Source organism: Mercenaria mercenaria, chromosome 19 (genome assembly GCF_021730395.1).
Source record: "Mercenaria mercenaria strain notata chromosome 19, MADL_Memer_1, whole genome shotgun sequence".
Classification (NCBI taxonomy): Eukaryota; Metazoa; Mollusca; class Bivalvia; order Venerida; family Veneridae; genus Mercenaria; species Mercenaria mercenaria.
The window spans coordinates 32,545,200-32,568,191 of NC_069379.1; the positions used below are offsets into that span (position 1 = coordinate 32,545,200).

At 37.2% G+C, this 22,992-nt stretch overlaps 1 protein-coding gene across 1 annotated transcript; it reads left to right on the forward strand.

The window, feature by feature from the left end:
• Positions 1-3,433: 3,433 nt before the first annotated feature.
• Positions 3,434-9,001, forward strand: LOC123542201 (huntingtin-interacting protein K-like). The gene is made up of 3 exons (XM_045327907.2): positions 3,434-3,609; positions 7,828-7,935; positions 8,534-9,001. Exons 1-3 carry the CDS (start codon positions 3,457-3,459, stop codon positions 8,627-8,629), a joined length of 357 nt encoding a protein of 118 aa, XP_045183842.1. The 5' UTR covers positions 3,434-3,456; the 3' UTR covers positions 8,630-9,001.
• Positions 9,002-22,992: the final 13,991 nt, after the last annotated feature.

A 22,992-nucleotide genomic window follows, 5' to 3' on the forward strand; every position in this document is an offset into this window, starting at 1 on the left:
CACTAGATTTTGTAATAAAAACTTTATTGTCCAGTTTACATGTCATGTTGATTGCTTTTTTAGTGCGCCAATTCTGACTGATGTCACTCTGTTGAACATGCTTTCAGGTCACGTTTACATTATAGCACTAAGTCTTGTTCAGTAATTCCTTTCTTCTACACATGTGTATCGAACAATTCTGTAAAGAGCGCAACGTGCGCTGAGTGCGACCGATTAAATCGAGTGCAGTCTTGGCTTTTTTATTTTATTTTCATTTTTGCTTCAAAAATTACTACAACTCGTTTCAATGGGTCAACCATGTTGTTGTACTTATATAATAGACTGGCCCGGTTTATAGGTTGGTCAGGACTACGATATGTATTGTATTTTGCCATCGACTTATTTCTATAAAATGCTTCTTCCCCTTCTGTTTGGATCCGTCCATGTTTACAAACACATTTGTTTATTTTATGGACTGTAAATAGTGTAGATAAACACGCAGCCATTTTTTAATAAAAACTAATAAGCATTTCCTTTCCTACGATGCGATGTAATCCGATTGTCGGTAAAAAATACAAAGTGATGTGGTCACTATAATTATACCTCTGAGTCTGATTACAACATCCAGTCTTCCAGGTTTCAAGTGGCTTAATTTAGGTTGCCTTGATGCTGTCTATTTCGATCTTTCCAAGTTAGACGCCGAGAATTGTCGAAGTCAGACAAGCTTACGATAGGAAAATTATAGTTATGATTTTAAACAAACAAAAGCACATGTGATTCTGATTAAATGCATATCATGGCCAGATGGTACGATCGTTAAAAACTAGTATTTGTGACAGGCAAAATATAAGCAAGACCGCCTTTTACAAACGCTGTGAACATAGAGGTGCAATTTTACTATCACAGTTTTAAATAAAAAAAATCTTTTGAGACACTAAGTTCTATAGAATCTATTTTGTATTTACGACATAATCTGTAAAATACCAAAGCAAAGGATCGACATCGATTAGAATTTCATTGGAAAAGTTTTCGATATGAAAAAATATACATTCATGATTTCGTAGAAATCTGTCAAATTATTACTGAATGCAGAAGACATGTGGTATGCGATGTCATGAATACTTAAGTCAAACGGAAAAAAAGTAGAGATAAAACTAAGCTGTCAGTCGATTCCATCGCCCTTAATCAACTTCAGAGTTCTATGTCGACTTCTGTCGTGTGATTTCTAGAATCCGAATTGTAGTACCCATCTATCCCATAGTCGAGTGGTTAGTCGTTGTCTTGAAATCACTGTAACCTCTCACTGACTGGGGTGGGGGCACGGGTTCGAGCCTTCCTACCGACCATACTTCTTTATGTGAGAAAGTTTGCAGTTTCTTACGGAGACGAGAGTCTAGTACTGGTTCTTCCCAGGAGCGATGCTTAAGTACACTAACCACCCGACATGAAAGAAGAACTGTTGAAATCTGGCGTTAAACCCAAGAAAATAAATTTCCGTTGTGAGCAATTTCTTGGCAAGGAGACTTACTTAGTCATGAATCCCGAATCAAGTTTCAATTTGCTATTAAAGCGAAATGAAGAAGCCCAGCACTTAAGGTTTTTAACTTCATGTACAACGGCTACATGACCGGAAGTTTAATCGTTGATAAGTAGGACCTAAATACATGTTCAATGTACGAAAAAAAAGATTCCAGTTAATTCAAGCATGTCAGAATCGCATGTTGCTGGATTACCAAGCACACAGAAATGCTTAGAGCTATTACCTTTATAACTTTAGTCATGTATGTAAACAGGGAATTTATGTTTAAACTAAATATATAATTTTTAATGTGAAAAGTGATGCCCATCAGGCTATGATTTACTAATGTAAACTTAGATCCCTGACCAAGAGATAACAATACACATTATTTTTTATCGACTTGTCACAAGGAAATCGATGTACATCGGTGACAGGAAAAAAATACTTATATAATGTATACGTGAAATGATCGGGAGAATGCGGCGTTAATTAAATTCAGTTTTACAGACATAATGTAATCCGTTTGAGAGCACGTACAAAAAATGTTTGTTTTGAAACTGAGTCTGAGATACGACTAAAAGCTGTAATATTATCCATTTTAAAAACCATAAATACATTTATCACAGACTTTTCAGTTTAACTTGGCTCGCGTCTTGGGCGGAGTTTATGTAAATGACGGTTACAAAATTAGCCACACACGATAAGAAAATCGATATCAGTCAGTGACTAAGTTTGTATGATGCAAACATTGAAACGGCGCGCTATTCTGAAATTGGCAATAATAAGATTGGTTTTAAATGTTATTTGTCTTCCAGGGTAAGGAATAGTCATGTTAGTACAAAAATGTAAACTTGGTATAGAAATTGGCCCTGACTAGGTCAAAAGGGATTGTGCAAGAAAATCTTTATGATGAAAATCTTCCTGATGATACTTAATGTGTATGCCTATGTGCTCTATGTCAAAACTTGATCTTGTTATACAAAATAAGGCTTGTGCGGAGTAAAACTTGGAAAATACTGATGGCATTTGATTGAAACTTCATAATCATAGAGACTATTGAGACAGAAGGCAGTGTCAAAGAATTATAACTGTACCTTACCTTGTTTTTGAATTATCTCCCTTTATTACAAATATAAAATAAGGCTTGTCCAGAGCATTACTTGAAAAGTATTAATGGCATTTCATTGAAACCTCACAAAATGATAGAGGCCATTGACGGGAAGAGAAGTGTCAAAAAACTATGACTCTGCTTTACCTAGTTTTTAGCTCATCTGAGCACGAAGTTAACACTTTAGAGGCCACATTTATGACTGTATCTTCATGAAACTTTGTCAGAATGTTAACCTTGATTATCTTCAGGACAAGTTTGAATCTGGATCATATGGAATGTGCCCTCATGGCCTACATTTTTGTTTTCTAAGATACAGCCTTGAAATTTGCATGATATTTACAGTTTTGCACACCAATCTTAAAACTGACTTCAGTGACCATGAATGTGCCCTACTGGCCTACTCAAGTTCTTCAGGTGAGCGATACAGGGACTTCAGGGGCCTCTTGTTTCTCCTCTAGTTTACCATATTAGTAATAATCCCAATTTGTGTTTTTTTATGTTAAATGTAACAAAAATAAATAAAATGTACGATAATATAGCCCATAATAGTTTGATTTTGACATTCAATTTATAGACTTCTGCCGATTAGGGAAATCAGTATGATTTACCTTGCCTTACTTAGGTAAAAACCGCTATCGGACTGAATAACACTACCTAAATAATGGACCATTCCATTATTAAAAGTACAAAAATATCGCTGACCCCGAAATCGAACTGTAGTATATATTTAGTACTCATGTAAATTAAATGATTCAAGCTAACCCAAGAAAAGTAGTGAAATTTGATACTAATCAACCTAAATGTCATAAATTGTACGGCATGAAAAAATTACTTTGCACCGTTAAAGATGTCTGCCGAAGACGAAAATCCAGAACTAAATGACGAAGAATCGTCAAATAAAGCAAAGAAATCAGCGAAATATGATTCAGGAGCTGCAGATTTGGAAAAAGTTACTGATTATGTAGAGGAGGCTGAAATTTCACCGCAAAATATTGGAGAGGTAACGAGATTTTGAATTTTAGCGACAGAAACGTGACAAATTTCGGTCTTCTCCACCCACTTTTTCAAACTGTAATGATGTCAAGTTGCTGGTGTATATGTAGTGACTTCAAGTAATTGTTTAAATAAATGATAGGTTTCATTTGCAAGTTGTTAAATGTCGAATTATTTAGACCAATGCTCGGCGCATACCAACGCTCGGCGTATATCATGTTTCTCTGGGAATTTCTTAATATATATTTAAAATATCAGCTCTTATGAGTCCCTTTTCGTTTGTTTACATCACGCGTAATTTTATCCAAGTGCGGTTCATATCCGGTATGGTCACGTGGTCACATAGAGCAGACGATGCAAGGCTAAAAGCTGTTCAGTTTTGTGTTCTACTCTCATTAAAACAGATTTTCTGGTAAATTAAAAAAGTAGCTTGCAGGCCAAATTATGGAGAAAAAAAGCATTTTTCTTTTTAATTATGTTATTTATTTATACTTGAATTAACTATAAACCCTTATCGTGGCATTTTATACGGACCCATTGTACTGCACTTTTCTGTAGCTTATGCTGTCGAAGTAATTGATATACTATGTGGACTAATGACACTTTTGAAAAGATTTCCAAAAATAATGGAAATAAATCATCAGATATCATAATTTACTGATTTCTTGAAGTTAGATTCACAGAATTGTGATAAATTATCTTCAAATGAATTGACAATTCCTTAAGATAATTATTGTATAAAATGTGTTTATTCAATTTATGGATGCAGAATAGAGAGAGGGGTAATTCACGTACATGTTTATGTACTTAAAAAAATCACTTAATCAATACAACCTATGTCTTGTGTTAGATATGTCTTATACTTCACTTTAATACATAAGTAGTTCAAAATTACAATCTGCAGATTAATATGCTGTACGCCGAGCGTTGGTATACTTCCGCATGAACCGCACAGGTTTTACTGGTACTATTTTTAGCAGGGATCACTTTTGGCAGATACTATTATGAGATTAATTCCCATTTGCCTTGAATCAATGAGATTTTTGACAAAATGAATGGGATTTTTTCTTTTTATAATGGGATATTACATCGGCGGACAGCTTTTATTACACTGAAAAGCAAACATCTGTTTATTTGTAAGAACAATTATCTTGTAAATAAACAGAACAGTTCCTTCAGAGACACCTTTTACAACTCTAAAATTCAGTGCCAGGAATTGCTGAAAAGGTTGATGAAAGTTGTAACCAAGTCTTGGGTCGATCCACATGCATTTTCCCCCAAATGATTTTACTTCAAAGCTGCTTTGTCAAAGTTGAAGTTCAGTTATGTTTTAATCTTTCTGTACTTGATACACTTCCATTAGGTCAAAACAATTTTAAAGTCAAACTTATTTATAACCCTACCCTCAACCATTTCGTTTGGAAATTCGGGCGTTCAGCGGTTTTTATGAAGGGACTTCACCGGGGGTTTCTCCACCATCTTGTTATTCTCATCGCTATTCATCCGCGCGAATGGAGGCAGAAAGTTTGGCCTTCTAAATGCTTAAATTTCTGTTTCAGTGGTATTTTGAAACATCGCGAAAACAGATTATTTTTGTCTGGTAGTCATAATCATCGGACGCTCTATGGAGATAAAAGTGAAATTCAAGCGCCTAAAAGAACGTCATACGAAAATTAAGTAACGGCAAGACCGCACTGCAGCAAAAAGTTGCAATTTCGGCAAAAGATCTACGGCCACGCGGATGCGATTTTTAAGCGCATTTGAGCAAAATTTATGCGATTTTCACCAAAATAATGCGTGAATATCGCGAAATCGCGGCCAAAAGTGATCCCTGTTTTTAGCTCCCGCCTATTACGTCACGGTGTGACTAGAAATATGTAAACAACATGGTTGAATACTCAAAGATTGTTCTACAAACTGACGATAAAAAAGTACGGTAAATTAATGTAAAATCAGTTTTTAGATTTAAAAAATGTAGTTTTTACGCCGAGCATTGGTCTGCCCACTCTAGCAGTTTTCCATAAGGCAGTTGCTAAGGGTCCGGTCTAGACCCATAGTTCGGTGACAGAACCTCTGGAAAACCCATACAGGGCAGGCTAGAGGTACGATAATCAATATGATCATTAAAAATGGTAGATGATTTTAAAAGTTTGTTGTCATATGTTTGTTGTTGTTTGAAATACACATGGTAAGTCACAGGAAACAGAAGTATTTATTAATACAGTCAAACCTGTGAACAAAGGCCACTCTTCAGAACAAGCAAAAGTGGTCCTTGTTCACAGGTGGTTTTTATTCTGGGGGAAGGGTCACTTCTCAGTTAGCCATTATCATGCTGATAAAAAGTATTTTTACAGCTTCTTGCTTTCTTTATGTTCTCTGTATTAATTCGGCCGTTGCAAACTTACAAATTTTCAATCAAGCAGTAATTATTATGTTTGCTATAATGCAAAAGTCGTGAATATTCGGCGGATTTCAAATATTTTCATGCTGGAACGGTCCAGCTTGGTCGTTATTGGGGGCAAATATGACACTTGGGAATGATATAGGCTGGTTGCGGTCGCCAGGTGGTCGCTATTCACAGCCTTATTGTAAGCATTTTTCTTCGGGGGGACCTTAGACCGGTCATTGTCGACAGGTGGTCGCTATTCATGGGTGGTCGCTAGCACAAGTTTGACTGTATAATTCTTTAATCCTGGTATCGCAGATTTGACAATAATTAATAGCAATTGTACACCATAATCAGAAGCTTTTATCGTTTTTCTTGGGTCTGATGACTAAAAGTAGAAGTAGAAGCTAATTGTACATACACTATTTACAAAAATAAATGTAATTAAGGCAACTTAATGACAACTATAAATCATAACTTTTAATAGCAATTAACCTTGTACCCTGGTATTTGTTCTCAGTATTCATATTGATATCCGGAACTCTAGTCCAGCCCAGTACGGGTTATCTAACTGGACCTCTAGCCACTGCCTTTCCATAACCCTTAACATTTTTATGCCCCCGAGGGTGGGCATATTAAAATCACACTGTCCGTCCGGTTAATTCTTGTCCCGGTTGTCCGGGCTGTAACTCTTCCATCCATAAAGGGATTTTGAAATCACATGGCATAAATGTTCACCATAATGAGACGACATGTCATGCGCAAGACCTAGTCCCCTGGCTCCAAGGTCAAGGTCACACTTAGAGGACAAATGTTATCATGGTCTGTTTCGTGTTCGGTCCATAACTCTGCCATCCATGAAGGGATTTTCAAATAACTTAGCATAAATGTTAACCATAATGAGACGACGTGTCATGCGTAAGATCCAGACCCCTAGCTCCAAGGTCAAGGTCACACTTAAAAGTCAAAGGTTAACAGGGTCTGTTTCGTGTCCAGTTCATAACTCTGCCATTCATTAAAGGATTTTGAAATTAATTGGCTTAAATGTTCCTCATAATGAGATGACTTGTCATGCGCACTAGATACAGACCCCTAGCTCTAAGGTCAAGGTCACACTTAGAAGTTAAAGGTAAACATGGTCTGCTTCTTGTACGGTCCATAACTCTGCCATTGAGAAGGGATTTTGAAATTACTTGGCATAAATATTCCCTATAATGAGATGAGGTGTCATGCACAAGACCCCGAGCTCCAAGGTCAAGGTCACACTGAGAAGTCAAAGATTTTCCTGTCTGGTTCATAACTCCCATTTATTAGGAGATTTGAAAATAATTTGAAACAAATGTTAACCATATTGATAATGTGTGTCACGCTTATGACCCAGGCCTTTTAGGTCAAGGTCAGGGTCACAGAATGGTATGTGATTTTTTTACGCATACAGCTGTAGCATTCTTAGGCATGCTTCAGGGGCATTTGTCACCAATAGTGACAGCTCTTGTTTATTGGCATTTTAGCAACGTCGATATTGGCTTCAATGTTTAATTTCAAACTTAACAGCATTTTGGGGGAAAATGCCGTTTCCAAGGGCAGATAACTTTTTTTTTCAATACCGGTGACTTATGATTTTTATTGCATAATTTTGTTTCTTAGATGATTGTCCTTCAATATCCAAAGTTTGAAGAAATTCGTTTATTGGGAACAATTTCGCCCTGAATTCTAGCGTACACCTTTAAATGAAACTATCAAATAAAATACCATACTTGTAAAAAGAATAATATTATTAGGCTATAAAAGTCCCTGTGCGAAAGATTTGCAAAAGGTTGATTGTTTGACATTTTTCAGGCTATTCGTGTTGCCAATGATGAGAACAATGCAAAGAATGTAGCGAAGAAGGAAAAAGAGAAAGAATTATCAAAAGTAAAAATCTCTAAAGAAGATGTAGACCTTATAGTAAGTCATACACGTTTTCGTAATACTTTATAGTGAGATGTTGAAAAGTATGATTATAAAAGATGTTTAAAATTTCTCAGATGTTTACAAGATCTGGAGTATAGCCTTCTAGAAAGTTTATATTTGTTTCTTCTCTCAAAACTGAAATATGTTTGTATAGTTTACTTGACTGTAAAATCTTTAGATTAGTTAACATCAGCATGACTTTTGTACTCAGGACACAAATACCAAGTCAAGTTAACAAGTTTGCAAAATGATGCAGGAATTTATTATGACCTTTGAATTGGTAAAATTTCTACAATATGTACAAAGTACTAAAGGCTATAATCAAGTATTCACTATTCAGGTGAGTAATATAGGGCCATCATTGTACTTAGGCCGAGGCTATCTGCACGACAGTCAAGTTGATTATTTTCTTTATCGTGCCGATTATATTTGTTATTTGCATGACAGTCATGCCTAAAAAAACATGCTGATTATTTTTGTTATCCACACATGCTGTATACATAGGTAAAATTTAGTTTAATAGTTGAACAATGCTACATGTAGCCAGATGGATCAAATGGGTATATAATTGTTTATCCTTTATATGTTTCAGGTGCATGAAATGGAAATTCCAAGGACTATGGCAGAGAGAAAGCTACGTGAACACAAAGGCAATATTGTCGAAGCTTTGGTTGCATTGACTAACTGATATAACTTGAACGTAAATTGTGATCCGTGAATTTTGTTACGTCAACACTTTGTTTTGTTTACTATGTTTTTCAAAGAAGAGGAGTTACAGATAAAAAAAAAAAGATGCCAAAGAAAGCGCTGGAGGAATTTCAAGAATCACTGACTGTTAGTGAAATACAGTATAACTGATTTTAGATTAAATATGAAATTCCATTACTCAGCAGGTAGAATGAAATAATTTAATTACATCAGCACACAATTTCATAGTTTTGGTCAGAATGGCTATTTCATTGGGATACGAATTTTTTGATTTCAATGTCCAGTTAATTGATGGCAATTTTGCTTGTTTGTCTGGATTTGATTTTGATGAATGACATAATGTAAAAGCACATATTTTCACTGGGTCAAAATTTTGTGAATTTGAAATTTTTAGTATGTTAGTGAGGTTTAATATTCACAAAATTGTAAAAATGGTATCCTACATGAATTATACTATAAATGGTAAATATTTACGTGAGGATTCATTTTTGCGAGATGTAGGGCCTCGTTAATATAGCTAAAATTTAACCCTCGTGGAAATTTCTGCTTTTACAGTAACCATGAAATCCACAAAAATTATTACCACATGAATATTGATGATTCCACAGTAAACACTTTAGGTAGTCATTTTTTACATTGAAAAATTTGTAGGGAATCAATCAATCTAAGGACAAGTAAGGATTAATCCGACTTTAAAGTGAAATAAGATGTACGCACAATTTTTTGCTGCCTTTCATAGAATTATTGAAATATAATGGATAAATAGGTATAGCAGTTCCTTTATGAAAAATATCAAACGTTATTTTAACTGGTACAGAATAAAAAATTGTGTAAAATTTGATTAAAAAATATTATATTATTTCAGTATTAGATCAATAAAAATATTATTTGTCTTTTACCAGTAATCATGAACACCATATCATACATTTTTATTCACAGCTATCCATTTGTGCAAACAGTGCATCTATTGTTTACATTGTTAAAAATATTTTTGATCTTACATTAAAAGAAACAAATACCCTCAATTTGTCTGTTTTAATGATTATTCATTTTCATTAATCCCCCGCCGTAGCGGAGGGATTATAGGAATGGTCTGCGTCCGTCCGTCCTTCCGTCCGTAACAAAATCGTGTCCTGTCCATATCTCCTAAACCCCTTGAAGGATTTTCAAGAAACTTGGGTCAAATGATCGCCTCATCAAGACGATGTGCAAAACCCATAAGTCAGCCTTGTCGGTTCAAGGTCAAGGTCACAACTCAAGGACAAAGGTTTGAGCCTGCCAATATGTGTCCGCTCTATATCTCATAAACCCCTTGAAAGAATTTTATAAAACTTGGGTCAAATGATCACCTCATCAAGACGATGTGCAGAACCCATGAGTCAGCCATGCCGGCTCAAGGTCAAGGTCACAACTTAGGGTCAAAGGTTTTGAACCTTCCATTTTGTGTCCGCTCTATATCTTCTAAACTCCTTAAAGGATTTTCATGAAACTTGGGTCAAATGATCACCTCATCGAGACGATGTGCAGAACCCATGGGTCAGCCTTGTCGGCTCAAGGTCAAGGTCACAACTTAAGGTCAAAGGTTTGAGCCTTCCATTTTGTGTCCGCTCTATATCTCCTAAACCCCTTGAAGGAATTTTATCAAACTTGGGTCAAATGATCACCTCATCAACACGATATGCAGAACCCATGAGTCAGTCATGCCGGCTCAAGGTCAAGGTCACAACTTAGGGTCAAAGGTTTGAGCCTTCCATTTTGTGTCCGCTCTATATCTCCTAAACTCCTGGAAGGATTTTCATCAAACTTGGGTCAAACGATCACCTCATCAAGGCGATGTGCAGAACTTATGAGTCAGCCATGTCGGCTCAAGGTCAAGGTCACAACTGAAGGTCAAAGGTTTGAGCCTTCCATTTCGTGTCCGCTCTATAATCTCCTAAACTCCTTGAAGGAATTTTATAAAACTTGGGTAAAATGATGCCCTCATCAAAACGATTTGCAGAAATTATGAGTCAACCATGCCAGCTCAAGGTCAAGGTCACAACTAAGGGTCGAAGGTTTGAGCCTTCCATTTTGTGTCCACTCTGTATCTCCTAAACCCCTTGAAGGATTTTCATCAAACTTGGGTCAAATGATCACCTCATCAAGAACTCATGAGTCAGCCATGTCAACTCAAGGTCAAGGTCACAACTGAAGGTCAAAGGTTTCAGCTCTGTATCTCCTAAACCCCTTGAAGGATTTTCATGAAACTTGGGTCAAATGATCACCTCATCAAGACGTTGTTGCAGAATTTATGAGTCAGCCATGTCAGTTCAAGGTCAAGGTCACAGCTAAAATCAAAGGTTTACCCTTTCACTATCCATAGCAGTGGCGGGGGATTTAGCTGTCTTTCAGACTGCCTTGTTTAAATGAGTAGGGACAAAAATGTTCTGATATGAATAGAATTTACAGAAAAAAATTTGTATTTAGGTATTTTTACTGTTTACTTTTTGTATTCTTTATAAAATCATTCTTACAGTTGATGATTTTAACTATACAATAAAACATCACCTGAAAACAATTGCTTTTACGCAAGTCAGAAAACTATTTGAAATAAAATTTTCTTTCTTATTTCTGAATTTTATTTATCAATAAGAGAAAGCAAGATTTCGTATTGCTACATGTAAATGCGACAGTGTGTTGGGATAATTGATTGACCTGTGTCAGTCTGTCAGCCAGAATGACCATTCTGTTGATCAGTTCTTGGAGAAAGTGCTAGTACAGAATTCAGAAACACTGGTTAGGTTAACTGCCCGCTGTTACATAACTGAAATACTGTTGAAAAACGGCGTTAAACCCAAAACAAACACATTTCTTGTCTATTTTAATGATTATTCATTTAAGAAATAATAAGTTCCCAAAAGTGGTTTATCGTAGAATAACCCGAGTTTTGAGTTCTTATGCGTAAGAATATATCACGAAGGCCATAGGCCTGAGTGATATATTATTTCGCATAAGAACGAAAAACAAGGGTTATTTTACGATAAATCACACTTGGGAACTTGTTATTTCGATTCTAACACGACATAATAGTATCAAAAGTGTAAGAAAAAATGGTAACTACTTTTTACGACCGTGCTACGCGCCTGGATCAGATGACATCATTGCACGCGAGTGGTATATCGCAGAATAACCCAAGATAGATTTTGCTCTACATGTATGTAGGTTATTTGCTGGTCATGTTAGAATTTCATTTAAAAAATGACTAAGGACAAAAATATTCTGGTATCATGATTAGAATTGACAGATAAAATCAGTATTTCATGTATTTTTGACTGCTGTTTTTATTTTGTTTTTATGCCCCCGAAGGGAGGCATAATTATTAGTTTTCAACTGTCTGTCCGTTAGTTAGTTCGTTAGTCACAACGTTAACTTTTTGCATGAAGGCACTTTACTCGCAAACCGCTGCACCCAGGACCTTCAGACTTCACATGCTGATAGTACTAATTGAGTACACCACCCCTACTGACTTTGGGGGTCACCAGGTCAAAGGTCAAGGTCACAGGGGCCAACATTAACTTTTTGCATGAAGGCACTTTACTCACGAACCACTGCACCAAGGACCTTCAAACTTCACGTGCTGATAGTACTTATTGAGTACACCACCCATACTGACTTTGGGGTCACCAGGTCAAGGTCACAGGGGCCAATGTTAACTTTTTGCATGAAGACACTTTACTCGCGAACCACTGCACCCAGGACCTTCAAACTTCACATGCTGATAGTACTTATTGAGTACACCATCCCTACTGACGTTGGGGTCACCAGGTCAAAGGTCAAGGTCACAGGGGCCAATGTTAACTTTTTGCATGAAGGCACTTTACTCGCGAACTACTGCACCCAGGACCTTCAAACTTCACATGCTGATAGTACTTATTGAGTACACCACCCCTACTGACTTTGGGGTCACCAGGTCAAAAGTTAAGGTCACAGGGGCCAACGTTAACTTTTTGCATGAAGGCACTTTACTCGCGAACCACTGCACCCAGGACCTTCAAACTTCACTTGCTGATAGTACTTATTGAGTACACCACCACTACTGACTTTGGGGTCACCAGGTCAAAAGTCAAGGTCACAGGGGCCAACGTTAACTTCTTGCATGAAGGCACTTTACTTGCGAACCACTGCACCCAGGACCTTCAACTTCACATGCTGATAGTACTTATTGAGTACACCACTCCTACTGACTTTGGGGTCAAAGGTCAAGGTCACAGGGGCCAACGTTAATTTTTTTCATGAAGGCACTTTTCTTGCGAACCACTTCACCCAGGACCTTCAAACTTTACTTGCTGATAGTACTTTATTAGTACACCAACCCTACTGACTTTGGGGTCACCAGGTCAAAGGTCAAGGTCACAGGGGCCAACGTTAACTTTTTGCATGAAGGCACTTTACATGCAAACCACTTCATTCAGGACCTTCAAACTTCACATGCTGAGCACATGCTGATAGTATTTATTGAGTACACCACCCCTACTGACTTTGGGGTCACCAGGACAAAGGTCAGGGTCACAGGGGCCAATGTTAACTTTTTGCATGAAGGCACTTTACTCGCGAACCACTGCACCCAGGACCTTCAAACTTCACGTGCTGATAGTACTTATTGAGTACATCACCCCTACTGACCTTGAGGTCACCAGGTCAAAAGACAAGGTCACAGGGGCCAACGTGAACTTTTTGCATGAAGGCACTTTACTCGCGAACCACTGCACCCAGGACCTTCAAACTTCACATGCTGATAGTACTTACTGAGTACACCACCCCTACTGACTTTGGGGTCACCAGGTCAAGGTGCTGCGGGGGCATTTGTCACCATTAGTGACAGCTCTTGTTCTTTATAAAATCATTTTTACAGGTGAGTATTTTAACTATGCAGTAAAGCATGTTAGAAACTCTTTGAAAAATCCCAAAAATATTTATTTGAAATAAAAATTTCTTTCTTATTTCTGAATAATTTATCAATGAGAAAAAGCATTATGTAGGTATGATGTGTGTTGAGATCATAAATAGATAGATTTTCATTAAACTTGGTCTGTAGCATCATATTGAAATCTTCTCCCAAATATGTTCAAGTGCAATTTGCTCCTTTTTGGGGCAGCTAGAGCTAAAAATAGAAATACCTTCTACATTTTCTTCTCATAAACCATGTGATGGATTTTCATCAAACTTGTTCAGCAGCATTATTTTAAGGTTCTCTCTAAAATTTTATGAATGGGGGAGCTCGGCCCTTTTAAGGGAGAGCTAAAGATAGAAAAACATTTAATTGACTTCTTTTCACGAACCACTTGATGGATCTCCATCGAACTTGGTATGTAGCATTATTATAAGGATCTTCATGAAACTGTCTGCAGCATCATTGTAAGATCTTCTCCAAAATTTGTCAAAATGGGAGAACTAGACTTTTTCAGGGGCCACATGTTTACACTACATACTTGTTACATTCATGATTTAGTGCGAGTAAACATATATTCAAGGCCAAACAGTTAAGAGTCAGATGAGCAACTTTGGTCCAGTAGGAAGGTTTTTTTGCCGACTTATTTGAATATCTATAGCTGCATGAAAATTTAGCTTTCAAGACTAGACAAGAAAACTTTATATACAACCTTTGACCTTGACCTTCAGCTTGGACTTAGGACTTGCGTATGATATATTGTCTTGTTATTTGGAGCATTTGTCCCATGCAATATGAAATTCCTTTATAGGTGGAAGAGATGTGAAACAAAAAAGAACCCTAGTAACCTTTGACCACCAAGTACAATCTTGGCCTTTAAGCTAGGAGTCTGGAAGTTGTGCATGATACTTTATCTCATTTGAAACCTTTTTATGTCCCCCTTCAAAGGAGGGGTATACTATTTTGCAGGTGTCGGTCGGTCCGTAGACTTATCGGTTTCCGGACAATAACTGGAGAATGCTTGGGCCTGGGATCATGAAAGTTGATGACTCCTATTGATTTTGAGATCAAAAGGTCCAAGGTCACAGTGCCCAGGAACAGTTAAACAGTTTCCAGACAATAAATTGAGAACACTTGGGTCTAGGATCACAGAACTTGATAGAGAGGTTGGTCATGACCAGCAGATAACCCCCATTGATTTTGAGATCAGTAGGTCAAAGGTCACAGTGACCTAAAACAGTAAAATAGTTTCCGGGCGATAACTTGAGAGAGCTTGGGCCAAGGATAACGAAACTTACTGACCAGCAGATGACTCCTATGAGGTCAAAGGTCAAGGTAACATTGACCAGAATAGTAGAACTTTTTTCCCCAAATAACTAGAGAATGCTTTGGCTGAAGATCACATTTGATAGGGAGGTCACATATGTTCAGTAAATGACCCATAATTATTGATTTGAGGTCAGTACGTCAAACGTCCAGTGCACAGTGACCAAATAATTTCTGTTACTGAGTGCATCAAGGGGGAGCATTTCGTATTCTATGAGCTCGTTGTTAAATAATATTGATGTCCCTTGATTGATGTCAGAGTTACAGAGCAGACAAAAAACAAAAAACTTAACCTCCATGTGTGACATTGACCTTTGAACGAAGGGTCTGGCACCGTACATGACACATGGTCTTGTTATGGGGAATGCTTGCATCAGGTTATTTGAATATCAAACTGTGCATGACAAAGTTCTTGACCTGTGAGGCAAGAAAAGTTACCTAAAATCTATTACTGCAAAGTGCAACCTGACCTTTGAGCTGAGGATCTTGCTATTGCACAAGACGTTTCACCCATTGTGGGGAATATTTATTTTACCACTAGCTCTCTTCTCATCCATTGTATCAAAAGTATTTGCCAGGAGCGCGAACTGTATCAAAATATTGGGAGTCACTGTTCAAATACCACTCGTAGTAAACTGATAACAAAATAGAAAATTAAAATAACTGGAAGCTTGCCTTGAGCCAGTGTTGAAAAAGCAAAACTAAAAATCAACAAGAGCTGTCAGTGCACAGTGCGCTCGACTATTCTCAGTGCTTGATAGTACAATATAAGCAATGAGTAAAACTTTTAACATTACAATAAGCATATTTTAAGTCGAAAAGGGGCCATATTTCAGTCAAAATGCTTGATAGAGTTGCCTCCTCCTTTTCACAGAGTGGGGTCATGATGGTTAACATGTATGCAAAATATGAAAGCAATATCTCAATGGACTTTGAAAATATTTGGGGTGGTACGCAAACTTTAACATTTATTCTAAGTCGTAAAGGGGACATAATTCAGTCAAAATGCTTGATAGAATTGCCTCATTTTTACAGACTGGGGTCATGATGGTAAACATGTATGCAAAATATGAAAGCAATATCTCAATGGACTTTGAAAATATTTGGGGTGGTACGCAAACTTTAACATTTATTCCAAGTCGAAAAGGGGCCATAATTCAGTCAAAATGCTTGATAGAGTTGCCTCCTCCTTTTTACAGACTGGGGTCATGATGGTAAACAAGTATGCAAAATAAGAAAGCAATATCTCAATGGACTTTGAAAATATTTGGGTTGGTACGCAAACTTTAACATTTGTGTGACGCTAACGCTCAGGCCGAAGCCAGGGCGAGTAGGATAGCTCCCCTATTCTTTGAATAGCCAAGCTAAAATGAGATGTCACTCCAAGGCAATGAGAATGATTATCAAAAATTCGTGTCTGAAATTATTCTTCCTCTGCCACATATTCATGTGCTGAATAGTCAGTTACATGCTGGGAGCAAGCCGGTTGTTATGGTACATCTAGAATCCTCGAACATAAATTAAATTAATTTGAAGCTGAAACACTTTTAAAGAAAGATAATAAACACTACAGCTGGTACCCAGTCTTGTCACTCTCCAATCATGCTGGGTGCCAGAAATAAGAGACCCAAATCGCTCACCTGAGGCAGACCTGGACCTAATTATCCCCCGCCGATGAAATCGGGAGGGGGGTATTAAAATGGCGTTGTCAGTCAGTGCGTCCATCCGCAGCCATTTCTCAGTAACTAGCTGGTAGAATTTCATGAAACTTTTAATGAACATGAACCAACATACTGCGATGATGCCCGTCCAGTTTTTTTTTTTGATTGGTCAATTTCCCTTAGAGTTATTGCCCTTGATTTAATGAAAAATGTCCGTCTGCAGCCATTTCTCAGTAACTATCAAGTAGAATTTCATGAAACTTTTAATAAACATGAACCAACATACTGCGATGAAGCCCGTCAAGTTTTTTTTTGGATTGGTCAATTTCCCTTAGAGTTATTGCCCTTGATTTAATGAAAAATCCACGCGTGTAGCCATTTCTCGGTAATAAGCTGGTAGAATTTCATGAAACTTGACATAAATATGAACCATCATACTTCGATGATGCCCGTCATTTTTTTTTCAATTGGTCAATTTTCCTTAGAGTTATAATTGCCCTTTAATTGTTTAAAATTCTACAGATTTGTACATAACAAACCAATTAGTAGAATTTTATTAAACTCCTTTCAATCTTTTCCATGAAAATTTATTATAAACATGTGAAGTTTTGTACCCACATGGTCACCATCTTGCCTTGGTCACCCCCCCCCCCCCACAAAATTCCTTTTTATTACTATTCCTTTTCAAACCATTCCTCCACCTCACTATCCACTCGGTCTTGCCCACTACCCCGATCATGCATCCCATTCCCCCACCAATTTTTTTCATCATTTTTAATTTTCCATCAATATTTATAATCAATATGTGAAATTTTGTACCCTCACCTGGTCACGGCGTGGGAAATAGCAATTCATCGAATTTGCTTGTTAGGTCTTGCTTGTGAAGGTATTTTTATTTTTAGCTCTAGTGGCCTCTAAAAGGGGCCAAGTGCCCCCTTTTGAACAAGCTTGGGAGAGGACCATTTGATCCTGTTACATACCAAGTTTGATGAAGATCTATCAAGCGGTTTATGAGAAGGAATTATTTCTATTTTTACCTCTAGCAGCCCCTAAAAACCCCTAAAAGGGGCCAAGTGCTCCATTTGAACAAATTTGGGAGAAGACCATTGTAATGATGCTACAGACCAAGTTTGATAAAGATCAATCAAGCATTTCATGATAAGAAGACTTTTAAAGGTATTAGCTCTAGTGGGCTTTTGTAGAGGCCAAGTGCCCCCATTTGAACAAATATGGGAGAGGACCTTATAATGATGCTACAGACCAAGTTTGATATAGATCCATCAAGTGGTTAAGAAGTCATTTAAAGGTATTTCTATTTTTATCTCTAGCAGCCCATAAAAGGGGCCAAGTGCCCCCATTTGAGCAAAACTGGGAGAGGACTTTATAATGATCGATGCTACAGACCAAATTTGATGAAGATCCATCAAGCGGTTCATGAGAAAAAATCGTTTAATTTCTTTTATTAGCCCTAGAAAAGAGGCAAAATGCCACTATTTGAACAAACTTGATAGATGACCTCACCAGGATGCTACAGACCAAATTTGGTGTTATTCTGACCAGTAGTTTCAGAGAAGAGGTAAAATCTGGACGAGGGACCATCCACCCCATACTTATAGCTCACCCTGAATTTCAAGAAACAAAAATGTCCACAGCTGGAAATGAACACAAATTTAAAATCCTATCTTATTTGGTCAATATTTTTCCAATAGAGAAAAGTTTATGGTACCTTAAAATGAAAGTACTTTTACTTTGGGCAGTTGACATCCATTAAATTTTCAGCATACAGTGATGTCTTTTCCATGTGATTTCATAAGCAAACTATATGAGCCGCGCCATGAGAAAACCAACATAGTGGCTTTGCGACCAGCATGGATCCAGACCAGCCTGCACATCCGCGCAGTCTGATCAGGATCCATGCTGTTTGCTTTCAAAGCCTATTGTAATTAGAGAAACTGTTAGCGAACAGCATGGATCCTGACCAGACTGCGCGGATGTGCAGGCTGGTCTGGATCCATGCTGGTCGCAAAGCCACTATGTTGGTTTTCTCATGGCATGGCTCAATTATACTGAGCTTATCCACTTAGCTCAGTACTGAATACTACTGATTGCAGGCACCCTTTGTTTGGTCACCAGGACGGGCGTATGTTCTCCATGACCATTTGATAAAAGACATACAAATGTACATGTATGTCTGACTGAAATCATTTGTCCTCCACCTCTGGTTTATGTGGGGATTCAAGTTCACAGCTACTTACGGAGAACGTGTTTGTATTGGTACAGAATCCAGGAACAAGTGGTAAACTGCCAGTTGTTACAGATTGAAAAACAGCGTCTAACCCAAAACAAACAATATGTAAATTTAGCATATACATGTACTGTGAAATCATATTGTGGGGGGATTAATTTTCGTGGATTTCACGGTTGAGTCAATCCACGAAATTTAATCCCAATGAACAAGTAAAATTCCCATTCATTTATTGTTCAAAAGTTGAAATACACGAATTCATAGCCCCAAAAAATTGCTGTTTTGACCAAAACCACAATATTTCATGCCCACGAAATTAAAAATGATTTTACAGCAGTCTAAGTACCGGTAATACAGTAAAAACTCAACAGTGGAAAATTTTCCATATATAACCGAGGTTTGTTTTATTCGTATAACAATCAGTGTGATTATACATATAACTAACTGTAAGTTATACATGGATGTTGGTACATACCAGTTTGTTTTAATATATTTCATAGTACAATCATTTACAGCTTCATCTAATTTAGTTCATCCGTTATAAATGTTAACAATATTCTGTCATAAAATCATTGTTTCAATTAAATTTTTACTAAAATTTTACTCGAAAACTGAGAACTTTCACTTTCTCCGATCAGAAGAGCAGAAGTTTGTGTGACATAACCTGTGTACTACTTCCCTTTAAGAAAATTCAGATCTTTTTTTTTTTTTAAATAGCAAAAATTTTTTTTTTAACCAGATTATTATAAAAGTCTTGGCACATAACGTCTGTGTTTTAGGCATTACATTACTGTATGAAATAGTCTTTAAGCAATCAAATATTAGTTATTGATTTCAGCTTTCCTATTCGAACTAATGAAGAATATGAACAGTTAACCTTTATCGTGCTAAATTTCTAAAATGGAATCTAGTCCACCATTCAATTTGGGCAGTATCATTTATTATTCGAACTGGTGTTCACTGAAAATTAACTGACTGAATAGCGAACAGTGCAGACCATTATCAAGCAGGCCGATCTTGGTCTAGAATGGCCTCTTGAGAGTAAACAAACATTTTCTTTGATTTGATCTTGTGATCTAGTTTTTTTACCCCACATGACCCAGATTTGAACTTGTCCATTTCATAAAAACAAACATTCTGACAAAGTTTCGGGAAGGTTGGAGCAAAAATGTGGCCTCTAGAGTGTATACAAGCTTTTCCTTTGATTTGACCTAGTGACCTAGTTTTGACTCCACGTGACCCAGATTTGAAATCATCAAAGAATTCATGATAACAAACATTCTGAAAAAGTTTAATGAAGATAGAATCAACAAGGAGCTGCGTTCAATAAATGCTTGATGCCCCCGGTGGCATCCTTGTCGATACAAAGCAGTCGAAAACAAGGTCAAGGTGAAAGTCAAACTCGGGTCAGGTGACGTTTGAAGATGAGGAATGGTCACAGGTTACATCTGCATTAGTATCAAGACATTCTAGTAAGGGGTATCAATGCTAGACGAAACGGTCCCATTTGGTTAACCAAGAGATGGCCCATATAAAGCAACCAAAGTCCAAAATGAGGTCAAGGTCAAACTGAGGTCAGGTGAAGTCTGAAGATGATGAATGGTCACAGGTTACATCTGCATTAGTATCAAGACATTCTAGTAAGGGTTATTGATGCTAGACGAAACAGTCCCATTTGGTTAATCAAGAGATGGCCCATATAAAGCAACCGAAGTCCAAAATGAGGTCAAGGTCAAGGTCAAACTGAGGTCAGGTGATGTCTGAAGATGAGGAATGGTCACAGGTTACATCTGCATTAGTATCAAGACATTCTAGTAAGGGGTATTGATGCTAGACGAAACGGTCCCATTTGGTTAACCTCGTACGGACGAATGGACAAACGGACAGGACAATCACTATATGCCTCCTGCATCAGTAGATCCCGGGGGCATAAAAAGTGTGCCCCTTAGGGTGTAAACAAGCTTATTCTTTTATCTGACCTGATGACCTAGTTTTTGACCCCACATGACCCAGATAAAACTTGTCCGAGATTTCAAGCAGACAAACATTCTGTCCAAGTTACATGCACATCAAATGAAAAATACAGCCACTATTGCATACACAAGGTTTTTCTTTGATTTGACCTTGGGACCTAGTATTTGACACCAGATTACCTATATTCAAACTTGACCTAGATTTCTTCAAGGCAGATATTCTGACTCAATTTCATGAAGATCCGGTGTAAAATGCAGTCCCTATAGCATACACAAGGTTTTTCTTTGATTTGACCTAGTGACCTGGGTTTTTTTTATCCCAGATGACCTATATCCGAACCTGACCTAGATTTGATGAAGGCAAGCACTCTGACCAAAAATTTCAAAATATACAGCCTATATTGCATACCCAAGGTTTTTCTCTGATTTGACCTAGTTTTTAACCCAAAATTATCCATATTCATACATGATCTAGATTTCATTAAGGCAATCTTAATTAAATATAAAGATCTGGTGTAAAATGCAGTCCCTATTGCATACACAAGGTTTTTCTTTAATTTGACCTAGAGACCTAGTTTTTGACCCCAGATGACCCATATTCGATCTTGACCTAGATTTCATCAAGGCATTCTGACTAAATTTCATGAAGATCCAATGTAAAATGCAGTTCCTATTGCACACACAAGAATTTTCTTTGATATGACCTAGTGACCTAGTTTTTGACCCCAGATGACCCATATTCAAATTTGGCCTAGATTTTATCAAGGCAATCATTCTGACCAAACTTCATGAAGTTAAATTGAAAAATAGAGCCTCTATCGCACACACATGGTTTTTCTTTGATTTGACCTAGTGACTCGAACTCAACCTAGACTTCAAGTCAATCATTCTGACCAAATTCCATGTAGATCAACTGAAAAATACAGCCTCTATTACATATACAAGCTGAATGTTGACAGAAGACAGACAGACAAACGCCAGACATCAAGCGATCATAATAACTGACCTGAGCAATGCTCAGGTGAGCTAAAAAGACACAATGGTTAAAGTGCACTTCCAGGTAGGCACACAATATTCAATTAAAAAAAGTAATTCATACAGAAAAATCATTTCACTGAAAACTGTATCAACAATCTGCATTGCAGTAGTAACAAAAAATTTTATTTCTATTTTTGTTCTGTATACTGTAAAAGCACGTTGGGTCAAAATTTAGCAAATTCGAAATATTATGTTTGCGAGGTTTTCTATTTTGGTTGCGTCCGTAAAAGTGACATGATGTAAAGCCTAACCTATTGGCAGGTATGTTTTAAATATCTACCTTGAAGATCAAAAATTGCTATGTTTTAACACCTCTAATTACCAGTAAACCTTGATGACTCTGTAACAAACACGGCTTTACCTGCAATCTATATATCCAAGGACACAGATGTCTAAATGTTTTTAAGTTGAGCAAACCGCAAACATAAAAGTTATTCTATAAGATCTCTATTAAATTATCTATGTGGTTTGTTCTATTCGTCTTTAAACTATATTTTCCTGTAGTTGTTACGGAATCATGGAGCAAATACAATTTTTGTAAATAAAACTTAATATTGCCATTTCGATTTGATATGCTAAGGAAGATTCTTGCAATGACAAGATTTTCTTGATTTGCATTTTACCTATAATGGTAAATCTTTACTTGGGATTAATGTTTGCGTGTTGACATTCTCATCAATCAGAGGTTCGTCAAAATCCCGAGACGAACCTCTGATTTATTTCCATCGTTTACTTGGTGAGCATGCGCACTCGTAATTACTATCGTGAGTGGTTTCAGCCAATCATTGTTCGCCATTATTTGGAACTCCGAATTGAAACTTCAAAAAATATGTAAACAACTATAATTAAGATACTTGCTTACGATGGATAAAGGCTGTATTCCATGATTGCGATAAATAAAGATTTATTCCTGTAATTCGACGTTAAGACATTTACATCAAGAAATAATAATATTCGCCGTAAATGGACATCGTATTCCCTCGATAATATGGTAAGGACGCGGTCACGCTTTTCACGGACGATTTTGATTGGTTCGCTACGATTTGTCGCGAAACGACGCTGATTGGCTGAAACGTTTTACCTGTAATGTAACCAAACCATAAATATCGGCGAAATGTGCCAGAGGTTCATCCGGGGAACCACGGTAGACCTCTGGTATGCGAGAATGGCGTG